The following is a 13,508-nucleotide window of genomic DNA, read 5'->3' as shown; positions in this document are numbered from 1 at the left end:
GGCTCCATTGTACTTTTCTCTCCATCTCAACTAAGAGACAGAACCTGCAACCTTCCATCTCTTAATCATCTCTTAACTTACTATTCATTCCATTTCATTTTTTATTTTTATTTCCAATAAATTCAATTAATAAAAACACATTTCATTAAATAAAATAAAATTAGAACTTAAAATTCTTAAAAAATTAAAAAAAACATAATTAAAAATCTGAAAAAAATGAAAAATACATAATTTAATTTCTTACACCAAATTTTGCCCAAATGTGCTCCATTAGATCATCTTGGAGTTGAGCGTGGGCGGTAGAATCACGTGTCCTTGCCCGAATAGACAACTGATCTTGCAAAGACGGATGCACTCCACTGCGAGGCGGACTACTTGCGGTAGAGCTTCCGGGGGTTTCAGGGTCGAACCAATTTCCCGCCTCAGGTCCTTCGTCGGCAACAATCATGTTGTGCAAGATTATGCACGTATACATGATGTCAACCATACTCTCCATGAACCAGGTACGAGCCGGAGCTTTGATAATGTTGAAGCACGCTTGAAGAACCCCGAACGCCCTCTACGCATCCTTGCGAGCAGCCTCATGCTTCTGCGCAAAAAGAGCATGTTTTTCGTTTAACGGCATGTTGAACGTCTTCACAAAGGTTGGCCACTTCGGGTAGATGCCGTCGACAAGATAGTACCCCATTTTATACCGCTGGTTGTTAGCGATGAAGTTGATGGTCGACGCTTTACCATCCAAAACTTCGGCGAAGAGGTCGGATTGGTTGAGCACGTTGACGTCGTTGTTCGATCCGGGGACCCCGAAGTACACATGCCAAATCCATAACCGGTAGTCGGCAACGACCTCGAGTATAACGGTGGGGTGGGTGCCTTTGTGGCCGCTCGTGTATGACCCCTTCCACGCCACATGACAATTCTTCCATTGCCAATGCATGCAATCGACGCTGCCAAGCATCCCGGGGAATCCGTGCACTTCTTCGTGAAGGTGGAGCAGAAACTGACAATCTGCCGTGCTTGGCTTTCGGAGAAATTCATCGGTGAAGGCTGCACGAACGCCTTTGCAGAATTGTATCAAGCACATTCTCCCAGTGCTATCTCCAATGTGGAGGTATTCGTCGAACAAATCCGTCGTTTGTCCAGTCGCAAGCTGACGGATTGCTGCAGTACATTTCTGCAGCGTCGTGTGGCTAGGACGGCCAACGGCGTCGAACCCTTCTTGGAAGAACTTTTCCCGGACTGCCAATGTATTTGCGATGTGGAGAAATAGCGGTAGTCGCATGCGGAAACGGCGACAAAAGTAGGTATCTCCCCATACCGGGTTATCACAGAAGTAGTCGCGTACTAACCTTGCGGCGGCTTCCTCTCGGTTACGATGGATGTAAGTTCGGGATCGTCTTTGGGGCGGCGTGGCTTCCTCCGTCTCCCTACGTCGATCTTCTTCAAGTGATTCTTCCATTATTCGACACATTTGCTCAAATGGATCCATGAATGTATTAACGTTGGTAGAAGAATAAAAAAGATGATTTGAGATGAAAATTGGAGAGGAAATGGAGGTAATTTGAGAAGAATAGATGTGTGTTTGTGTGTAATGAGGATGAAATAGGAGTATTTATATAGTAAAAAAAAGTAAAAAAAAAAAGGAAAATGATTGTTTTTAATTTTTAATTTTTTTATTAAATTCGTATTTTTAAAAAAAAGATTTATTGCGTCAGCGTGACGAAGCCCACTCGCGGGTCGGCGAGTGGGCGTCACGCATAGTGCCGGAGCTTGCCACGTCGCGCAAGCGCGTGGCGAGACAGCTCGCGCGCCGTCTCGGAGGGACGGACGTCTCGGCAGGCTGGGGATGAGACGGGATGCTGTAACACGTCCCGCGCACATCTCGTCTCGGAGGGACGAGATAAGGGACATCCGCGAGATGCGTTGCGGTTGCCCGTCGTCTCCCTCTATTTGGAGTAGATTTGTATGTAGGCTTCTAGCTTTTATATTTCAACCAAACGCTACACGTGCTCTTCTGGGCTACTAATAATTTTAGAATATCCAATTGCTTTTGTATAGCCTTTTATTCAATTCAAAATCGGTGATCCCAATCTTATTTCCAATTATCCAACACTGTTAACACTAAATTTATAAAAGAAAAATAAATGATTAAAAATGATCGAAATTTGTGGTTTTGTGTCAGAATTTGGGACCCAATTTCTGTGGAGACTCAGGGCACCGGCAACGCGTCTCGCGGGTGTCCTTTATCTCGTCCCTCCGAGACGAGACGGCCGCGGGACGCGTTGCAGCGTCTCGTCTCGTCCCCAGCCCGCCGAGACGCCCGTCCCACCGAGACGGCGCGAGAGTTGTCTCGCCACGCGCTAGCGCGACGTGGCGCTATGCGTGACGCCCACTAGCCGACCTGCGAGTGGACGTCATCACGCTGACACAATAAATTATTTTTAAAAAAAAAATCGAATTTAATAAAAAAAATGAAAAACGGTCATATTACCGTTCAACGGTAATTTAAAAAAAAAATTATTTTATTTTTCTTTTTTTATTCTATAAATACTCCTCTTTCACACACACAAACACACATCTATTCTTTTCAAATCATCTCTATTTCCTCTCCAATTTTCATCTCAAATCATCTCTTTTATTCTTCTACCAAAGTTAATCCATTCATGGATCCATTTGAGCAAATGCGTCGAATAATAGAAGAATCACTTGAAGAAGATCGACGTAGGGAGGCGTAGGAAGCAGCGTCGCCCCAAAGACGATCCCGGACTTACACCCATCGTAACCGGGAGGAACCCGCCGCAAGGTTAGTACGCGACTACTTCTGTGATAACCCGGTATGGGGAGATACCTACTTCCTTCGATGTTTCCGCATGCGGCGACCCTATTTCTCCACATCGCAAATACATTTGCATCCCGGGAAGAGTTCTTCCAAGAAGGGTTCGACGCCGTTGGCTATCCCGGCCACACGACGCTGCAGAAATGTAATGCAACAATCCGTCAGCTTGCGACTGGACAAACGGAGGATTTGGTCGACGATTACCTCCACATTGGAGAAAGCACTGGGAGAATGTGCTTGATGCAATTCTGCAATGGCGTGCAGCCTTCACCGATGAATTTCTCCAGAAGCCATGCACGGCAGATTGTCAGTTTCTGCTCCACCTTCACGAAGAAGTGCACGGATTCCCGGGATGCTTGGCAGCGTCGATTGCATGCATTGGCAATGTAAGAATTGCCATGTGGCGTGGAGGGGGTCATACACGAGCGGCCACAAAGGCACCCACCCCACCATTATACTCGAGGCCGTTGTCGACTACCGGTTATGGATTTGGCATGCGTACTTCGGGGTCTCCGGATCGAACAACGACGTCAACGTACTCAACCAATCCGACCTCTTCGCCGAAGTTTTGGATGGTAAAGCGCCGGCCATCAACTTCATCGCTAACAACCGGCGGTATAAAATGGGGTACTATTTTGCCGACGACATCTATCCGAAGTGGCCAACCTTCATGAAGACGTTCAACAGGCCGGTGAACGAAAAACAGGCTCTTTTTGCGCAGAAGCAGGAGGCTGCTCGCAGGGATGTGGAGAGGACGTTCGGGGTTCTCCAAGCGCGCTTCAACATTATCAAAGCCCCGTCTCGTACGTGGTTCATGGAGAGTATGGTCGACATCATGTATACGTGCATAATCTTGCACAACATGATTGTCGCCGACGAAGGACCCGAGGTGGGAAATTGGTTCGACCCAGAAACCCCCGGAAGCTCTACCGCAAGTAATCTGCCTCGCAGTGGAGTGCATCCGTCTTCGCAAGATCGGTTGTCTATTCGGGCAAGGACACATGATTCTACCGCCCACGCCCAACTCCAAGATTATCTAATGGAGCACATTTGGACAAAATTTTGCAACCGGTAGACGCACATGATCTTTCTTCTACTTCTTTGCGCTTTGAGATTTTGAATTTAGAGAGTGAGCGGAAGAAATTAAATTATGTATTTTTAAATTTTTTAGGATTTTTAATTATATATTTTTTTAATTTTTTAAGAATTTTAAGTTGTAGTTTTAATTTATATAATGAAGTGTGTTTTATTAATTGAATTTGTTGGAAATAAAAATAAAAAATGATATTGAATGAATAGTTAAGGAATGAGATAAGAGACGGATAAGAGATAGAGAGTTGCAGGTTCTGTCTCTTAGTTAAGCGTTTGAGTGAAAAGTACAGTGAGGCCTATGAATAATTAAGGGATGAGACGGATAAGAGACAACGTTGCAGAATTGCCTTAAAATCCCAAACACAAGGCGAGGGTTAGAGAAATTACCTCAATTTTCTACCCAGAATTGTATGCCTCAAGGAAAGAGTGACAACTTGCCCATGCGGAAAAAAAGTACTTTTATTTAATTGTATTTATTCCATATACGTGACACGTCACTCTATTTATACAGAATTCAATATTTACAAAAATATAGTACTATTAAGAAATCGAAATTTGATTTTCATGTAAGTTATACATTTAGTACTCAATCAACCAAATACATGAAATTAAAAAAATACTCCATATTAAATTATTAATATTGAATAGAGGACAAAAGTCACAAATATTATTAACATAAGTGTGTAGCATAAAATTACTATTTTAGTTTTATTATATTTATTCATTTTTTAAAAATAGATACTAGTACTTTAATTTTTATTGAAAACCAATCTAAAGCGATATAATGTTGGGGTTTATTGGGCCTCCTCCATACTCAAAATCATAACAGAAAGTTATACAGTAATACGTTTATTGGGCTAGAAAGTAGAAATAATAATTGTACGGCAAAAGTCGATACCTCATTTATTTGTTTGTTTGTCTGTCATAAAACTCATTTTCAATAGTATTTTTATTGTCGATGACGGCCCAATTTGAAGACTGGGAATAAGAGCAAGATTCCACGTGGAAGGCATGACGCCGCGTGGTCGACCAAACAATGAATTGAATGAACTGAGCGAGCCTCATTAATGCGTATGCCAGAGACATAACTTCACCATTTACCACAATTCAATTTCAATACTACTACTTAGAGGGTCCACTATAAGGCGGACACGCCAAATAGCTCCGCCCTAGTTTTGTTATCTATAGCCTCAAAATTTTATGTCCGTCACTATAGTGGACACCTTCAATAGCCCCCAAATTTTATAATCAACTTTCATTTTATAATGTTTCAAGTAATTATAAACAAATTTATCGGGCTATACGAGGGATCGCATCCTCCGCATTCTCCGCCTCCTCCGCCAAACGGAACAAATTTATCGGGCTATACGAGGGATCGCATCCTCCGCATTATCCGCCTCCTCCGCCAAACGGGCCGCTTCCTCCTGGGCGGCCTGGTGTTGCACCTGTTGAATCAGAGCATTCCAGCTGTCTCTCCACAAATTGTTCATTTTCGACCCCAAATTGTAGTGAGAGAAATTTTTATAGATGTAGAGTTGGAATGGTGTGAAAATAATGAATGGAGTGGGGTGTATTTATAGGTGAATTGAAATGTAAAAAAACAAAAAATAAAATAAAAATCGGCCCCATTTCGCCGCGTCCTCGCCCATTTCGCCGCGTCCGCCCCCATTTCGCCGCGTCCTCGCCCCGGAGTCGCCTGAAGCCCGTCCGCCCCCCTACTGCCCCATTTCGGTGTCCGCCCGCGCTCTCCACTATAGCCGCCGCCCTCTTCCCCAACCCGCGGCTATAGCCGCGGGCGTTTTATAGTGGACACCCTAAGTGTTAAACAATAGTTTTGCTCTGAATACTGTGTGTATTTTTACTGGAGGAACTATACGCCTTTTTATAGGCTAGAGATTATACTCATATGGTAAGAAACAATCATGGTAATTAGTATCCCTATACATGGTACGCTAAATCAAATTCTCTAATTTTGTCAATTATATGATTTAGGAAGATTTCTTTCCAACACTCCCCCTCAAGCTAAGTGACGGGATCACCGATACTGAGCTTTCCCAATACTTCACAAAATGACTTCGTGTTGACTGCCTTCGTCAGGATATCCGCCAGTTGATCTTCAGATTTGACATAAGGTAGTTCCACAATTTTCGACTCAATATTCTCCTTAATGAAATGTCGATCCACCTCCACATGTTTTGTTCGATCATGCTGAACAGGATTTTTAGAAATGCTGATAGAAGCTTTATTATCACACAATAGTCTGCACGGTTGTGGAGACTTTAACTCCAACTCGGTCATGATTCTCTTCAACCATAGTACTTCAGTTAGTCCACTTTTGATTCCACGAAACTTGGCCTCAGCACTTGAAAGTGCTACCACTTTTTGTTTCTTACTTCTCCATGTCACCAGATTTCCACCAATGAACGTGAGGTACCCTGCCGTAGATTTTCTATCGTTCGGGTTTCCTGCCCAGTCTGCATCAGTATATCCATGTTTCTCTAGGTGCCCATTTTTTTGAATAGTACTCCATATCCAATTGTTCCATTCAGATATCGAACAATTCTCAGAACTGTTTCCCAGTGTTCTTCCTGTGGTGCATGCATGAACTGGCTTACTACTCCAACAACATAAGCTAGATCTGGTCTTGTGTGAGAAAGATAGATTAACTTTCCCACTAGCAGCTGATATTTCCCTCGATCAGCTGGTCTCCCTCCTTCCTTGATTTGTAGTCCATGATTCTGCATCATTGGTGTTTCTACAGGATTGCAGTCGAGCATACCAGTCTCTGCAAGTAAGTCGAGGACATATTTTCTTTGATTGATGAATATTCCTTGTGGTGATCTCAGTACTTCAATCCCCAAAAAAAAACTTTAGGAGACTTAGATCCTTCATCTCGAACTCACGGAAAAGATTCTCCTTCAACTGGCATATTTCTTCCTCGTAATCTCCTGTAATAATCACATCATCTACATAGATGATGAGATATGTGATCTTTCCATTCTTCTTCTTGAGAAATAATGTATGGTCTGAATTACTGTGCCGATATTCATATTTCTTCATCACTTCAGTAAACCTTTCGAACCAGGCTCTTGGAGATTGTTTGAGGCCATACAGAGTCTTCTTTAGCTTGCAGACTTCTCCCTCACGAAATTCCCTAGTGAACCCAGGTGGGGGTTCCATGTATACAAACTTGGTCAACTCTCCGTGCAGAAATGCATTGGTTACATCAAATTGATGTAAAGGACAGTCCATGTTAGCAGCAATTGAGAATAGAACTCTTACTGTATTGATATTTGCAACTGGTGAGAAGGTCTCAGCATAATCCACACCATACGTCTGAGTGTATCCTTTAGCTACTAGTCTAGCTTTGTAATGGTCAATCGATCCATCGGGTCTCCGTTTGACCGTGAATACCCATCTGCATCCCACAGTTTTTGCTCATTTGGATAGTTTGCTCACTTCCCAAGTTCCATTCTTCAGCAATGCTTTCATCTCCACAACATTGCATCCCTCCAGTGTTTGACTTTCTACGCTTCTTCTGCTGTACATGGAATGTTTTCTTCTTCATATAGGGCTGCTTCAAATGCCCTAGCCATTTTTGTCAAATTCCCTTTTCACAAAATTAGCAACTGTATAACGACTCTTCTTGCCTATTTTCTCAGGCGAGAATCTCTTCGCGGGAATTCCTCGTGTACTACGATATGGAAGCACATACTGACCGGTATCACCATCAATAGTATTATCTCTTGTATCTTCAATAGTGTCAGCAGAAATAGTATTGACCTCAGGTGGTGCAAGGGTTACCTCGAATATCGGATGAGAAGAGTCATCGGGAAGTGACACGAAAGACTCGGACTCTGGCATGAGCAAGACCGGTCCGGCGGTAGTGCTAACCGGCTCTGGTAGATTCTCGTTCAAGAGATTTGGCGGTGACACAAACCAACTTAGGCAGTCCTCCTGAGGGCTACCTGAATCACTCTCCCCCTGACTACTAAGGTGGTTATGGTAATAGAATTCGGTTTCAAGAAAATCACAGTTCATGGTAGTAACTACCCTCTTTGACATTGGATCGTAGCACCGATATCCCTTTTGGTTTATCCCATACCCAACAAAGACGCATTTAGTGGCACGGGGTTATAGTTTAGACCTTTCATATTTGGGAATATGAACATACACTGAGCAACCAAAAACTTTGGGGGAGGCTTAGGCTTTCAGGATTTTTGGGAAGTTTGGATAGTATATCAAGTGGTGTTTTTTTGCTTAGGATTTTAGTGGGCAGGCGGTTCATAAGATAGACTGAGGTGGCAATTGCTTTTGGCCAAAAATGTTTAGGAACTTCAGAATCAATGAGTAGGGCTCGGGTGATTTCTAGGATTATTCTGTTTTTTCTCTCTGCTACCCCATTTTGTTCAGGTGTGTAGGAGCAAGTGATTTGGTGGATGAGGCCTTTTTCTGTGAAAAACTGAGACATGTGTTGATTAACAAATTCCCGCCCATTGTTAGACCTAAGGGTTTTAATTATGGTTTGAAACTGGGTTTGGACCATCTTAAAGGAAAGGATAAATTTATCAACTACTTCAGACTTGTGTTTCAAAAAATAAATTCATGTCATCCTAGTGCAATCATCAACAAATATCACGAAATATCGAAAACTATTACTACCAACTATGGGTGCAGGACCACACACATCAACATGTACTAGGGAAAATATAGACTTCATACGAGTATTCAAAGATTTGAAGGATTGTCTGTGGCTCTTGGCCAAAACACAAGTCTCACAAGAAAAGTCACTAGGAATCGAAAAACTAGGAAATGATAACTTAAAATAACCAGGAAAAGGGTGTCATAGTCGTTGGTGCCAGAGCCAAATTTCTCGTTTTGTTGATCCGTGAGCTAGCATCACACTACCATATTGGGCTATCTCGTCCACATAGTAGAGTCCTTGCCTTTCAGTGCTACACCCAAGTATCATCTTCGTCCGAATATCCTACAAGATACAAAAATCTGGATGCATAAGCAAATTACAATTCAACTCCTTTGTCACATGACTTATTGACATCAATCTTTAGGACATAGTTAGGACATAGAGACAAGATATGCAGCGGAAATTTTTTCTAAGGGGGTAAATCGATTTCTAAGCATAAGTGGGCTGTTCTGGCTAGATCCTATAATATCTGGGGGATTTTTGTGATAATTAATATTTTGTGGGGGCTTATGCAAAACATGGGGTTCATTATGTAATAAATACAAAATTGGAGGGCTGAGTTGAGAATTTTGAGAAATACTAGGATTAGGGTGAATTTCCCCTAACCCATTACCTCCTGACGTGCAGCCTCTCCCAACCTCATTCCATCCAGATGGAATTTTGTCGGCAAAATTGCCAACCCTCACGCCTCCGCCGCCTCCACTGGATGAAGCTTCCGCCTCCGGTTGCTTTCCCCGTCCATTCTCCATGCCCCGACTGCCTCCCCCTGTGGTAGGCGGTCGTCCCCCAGTTTCGCCAGTGACCCGAACGACGAGCTTCACCTTCGCCGCTTGTCGCTCTTCCCACCATTCTGGATATCCGTGAATTTGGAAGCATGTCTCACGGGTGTGCCTTTGTGGCCCGCAATGACTACACCACATCTTAGATTTGTTCGGCGGCGTTTTGTTTCCTGGTCGGGGTGCGGCTCCTGGTCGTGAGTTTCCACCGCGGTTGGTTTGGCGCTGGCTTTAGACTCTGAAGCCGTATCCGATTCCTCCCGATGAAGAGTCGGCGTTGCCGTGGCTGTCTGCAATCGATGTTGGGGACTCCCTCTTGACCCATCCATACGCGGTCTCCACCGATGGAAGAGGGACTTCTTTGAGAATGTCCCATTGGATGCTATCGTACTCCTGGTTTAAGCCCGACAAGAACTTGAATAATCTCTTTGTGTTCGAGTGCACTCGGAATTGACTGATTCCCTTGTCGCAACAGTCCACTGGTGATTTTTGGCTCTGGTCCACGCTTATCCACATCCCATGAATTTTTTTCGGTAATATGTTTCTAAATCCATTCTCCCTTATTTGATTGAATTCGCCTTTTCCTCTAAGTCATATATGAGGTATAGATCTGCCTCACTCTCGAACGTTGTTGCAAGACTGTCCCAAATTGCCTTGGATGTTAGATGATGTGCAAAGTCAGCAATAATATCGTTCTCGATATTATCCACGATCCAGGAGAAGACCATCAAGTCGGCCTCCTCCCATTCTTCATACTCCTTGCTCCCAGGTTCTGGTGGTGCCGGTTTGCCTGTGATGTGTGCAAGGACTCCCCTGCATCCGATCTGGACTTTCATAAGTCTAGACCATAATGGGTAATTCCTCCCGTTAAGCTTAAATGCCACAGTGACATTCTTGCTTGCCCTCAATCTGTTTGAGGACGATTCAATATTGGGTTTTTCGTCTGACATCTTGATGTAGGAATCTGGTTTTCTCGCTTGATCTAAACGTTTGGTCAGGATTGGTATGATAATGCTATGATGATATTTTTCTGAGTCTAGGATTTAACCTGCTCTGAAGCCATGTTAAACAATAGTTTTGCTCTGAAGATTGTGTGTATTTACTGGAGGAATAGGCTAAAGATTACACTCATATGGTAAGAAACAATCATGGTATTTAGTATGCCTATACATGGTATGTTAAATCAAATTCTCTAATTTTGTCAATTATATGATTCTGGAATATTTCTTTCCAACAGTAAGTACTACCCCTCGCCCTAATCCTCCACTCCACCCACTAATCTTCTTCCTCTCTCTCTCACCTAAACAAAATAGGAATAGAAATTAAATGGCGATGAAAACGAGCGCTAAGTTGGCCGTCGCGATCCTCTGCTTTGCGGTGGTGGCGGCCGGAGGAGCGGAAACGATAGCTGAGAAATGCGCAGCCGAGTTCCAGAAGGTGACGCAGTGCCTGTCGTTCGTGACGGCGAAGGCGAAGGCACCGAGTAAGGACTGCTGCAACTCGGTGACGGAGCTCAAGGACACAGATCCGGCGTGCGTGTGCTACATCATAGAGCAGGTGCACAACGGATCCAACCCCGCCATCAAGAGCATGGGCGTGCAGGAGTCGCTCCTGCTGCAGCTTCCCTCCGCTTGTAAGCTCGCTAATGCCAGCATCACTGAATGCCCTAGTAATCTCTCTCTCTCTCGAATTACCTAGGGTTTACTCTTCAAATTAGTTTAACCTCCACTTAGTTATATTTTCATATCAAACTAGATTAACCTATTTATCTTTCCTCAATAACAATCTTGAGCACAACTAAATAATTTTGAATTCCATTATTGTGTAATAATATGCGAAAAAAAGTATTCTTGATAAAAGACAGACTCTAATTTGATATTGACAAGTAGGTTGGATATTGATGCTGGGACCAAAAGTACTACATGTACCTATAATGCATAAGATTTGAGAAATTAGTAGGTAAATAAACAAAGGGTACAAAACATGCAAGTACTATTTATTATAGTGGACAAGGAGTATTAATTTGCATATGGTAGCAAAGGAGAGAGATGCATAACCCATTATCTCGATTGAAAAAAAAAATCCTGAGACACTTGATTAGTTATAATAAGCAATACTTATGGTGATAATTTTTTGGCCGACTTTTAAATTTGACGCATTGTTGCAATGGACGCACATAAACAATATGATGATACTGTTAAATTTGACGCATTGTTGCAATGGACAGAGCTTCTAAACCTGCCTCCAAACTCCCCGGACGCGGCCATCTTCACGAGCGCGACTGCGACACCAGTGGCAACACCGGGAACGTCGTCGCCAACACCCAATAAGGGGGATTGGCAGAAACCTCAAGTTGCAGGATGCGTAACGGTGGCAACGGCGATGTTCATCTTGTGGGTGAGGCTTTTTTAAGCGGAGATCAGTTTGAAAGAAGTTTAAGATGAATGGTGATGGTGTAGAGTGTAAACTGTGAACCCATATTTCAAATAGCTTCCAATCTTATTGTTGAGCAACTTCGACTATCTATCTACTTTTGCGTTCCATTTTAACTAATTAACTGCGTATTATAGAATATACTACTGTGCTCACTCGCGCCATTATTTCGTATATGTTGTTCTATAGTTTATTGTTCAAGTTTTAGTTCAAATTAAATTATAGTACTACTCTACTATAACTCCTATTATTTATCAAGATAGATTGATCTATTGATATTTTTAACTTTTATAATTTGAGTTTCGCTTGCATGATTTATAAAGATTTTGAGGCCATGCTGAAATTTTAAATGTACACGACAAATAGCTCACGAGTAATTACTGTCCTAAATCTAACCATCTCTCTAGTCATACAACGAATCTATCCAATAATTATGTTTTGACTAGTGCTCACGAGGTCATTTACCCTTTTTTTATACAATGTCTCTATGTCACCAAGATTACCCCTTATTTTTTTCTATAATTATGTTTTGACTAGTACTCCCTCCGTGTCACTTTAAGTGGAGCGGTTCTTATTCGTCACGAGATTTTATGTAATGTTGTTTTGTGAGTTAAATAGAGATATAATAAAGTAAGAGATAGTATAAAAAAATAGAAAGAGTGATGTTTCTATCTTAAAAAAATATGTCATTTAGAGTGTGATATCTCAAATGGGAAAATGTGCCACTTAGAATAAGATGAAGTGAGTATACCTTAATTCTTTTGGTAAAGATAGATCAAATCAAACTTGAATGTTTTTGTCTAAAAAGATAAATATCTATCCAACGTTCACATATTCGTACACAAGGATGTAATCAAATTATTATCTAATGACTTTAAGTAATGTTACGTGGAATTTAATGCAGAAGATATCGACTCCTTTGTTATTAGACATAAATGCAAAATGATTTGTGTGTGTGAGTTGGCCAAGCGGTAGAGAGATAAATGCCTAAGACCTTTCGAGTCCTTCTTAGCACAATCTATAAATTTAAATTCATTCATCCATCCAAAAATAAATAAATGCAAATGATTTAATCCTAACAAGTGATTCGTTCTATTCAATTTGAATGCCACTATGACATTCATTCAGTATGGCATTTTTCTGTAGGGATATTTCTGGTGTTCTTGCCTTCTGGTGATGAAATGTTTAAGGCTATGATAAAAGAATTCTGAGTCTTTCCTGCCCTAATATGATATGTTAGTACTCCATTTGTTTTGTATTCTTATTCAACTCAATGAAATCAGTAAAGGATTGCATGTCTTTATAAATAGGTACTCCATGATTTACTTTGTACTACAGTCTACATGGTAAGCCGAATTTGTGAAATTAAATCTCGGGAGGCTCGCTCCGTCCTCTGATTAAGTATTAATCTTTTTATCTCACAAAGCTAGGAGTATTTGCCTTTTCATTCGTTACATATGTCTAATTTACTCAAAATTGGATTGAGGGAAACTATCACTATTCAGTAATGTCAGTGGTGATTTGCTATGTGTGTTTTACCATATATATATACTATTATGCTGGTGTGACCAGATACGATACATCTAAAAATGTCTCATACGTATATAACTTGATCCCAACAAATTCCAATTCAAATCTGATGATTCCGCGAATTTTTGATGATGAT

The 13,508-nt window shown here is 41.8% G+C and overlaps 2 protein-coding genes across 2 annotated transcripts in view; one reads left to right on the top strand and one right to left on the bottom strand.

Annotated features, from left to right (window-relative positions):
- The window catches only part of LOC121798419 (DEAD-box ATP-dependent RNA helicase 21-like), a 794,448-nt gene that overhangs the window by 128,709 nt on the left and 652,231 nt on the right, over positions 1 to 13,508 (bottom strand). The gene's annotated exons all lie outside the window — the stretch shown is intronic.
- LOC121800622 (non-specific lipid transfer protein GPI-anchored 1-like) lies at positions 10,736 to 11,821 on the top strand. Its single transcript, XM_042200149.1, has 2 exons — positions 10,736 to 11,078; positions 11,637 to 11,821. Exons 1-2 carry the CDS (start codon positions 10,736 to 10,738, stop codon positions 11,819 to 11,821), a joined length of 528 nt encoding a protein of 175 aa, XP_042056083.1.

This window comes from Salvia splendens, chromosome 4 (assembly GCF_004379255.2).
Source record: "Salvia splendens isolate huo1 chromosome 4, SspV2, whole genome shotgun sequence".
Lineage (NCBI taxonomy): Eukaryota > Viridiplantae > Streptophyta > Magnoliopsida > Lamiales > Lamiaceae > Salvia > Salvia splendens.
This window is presented reverse-complemented; position numbering and strand designations above follow the sequence as displayed.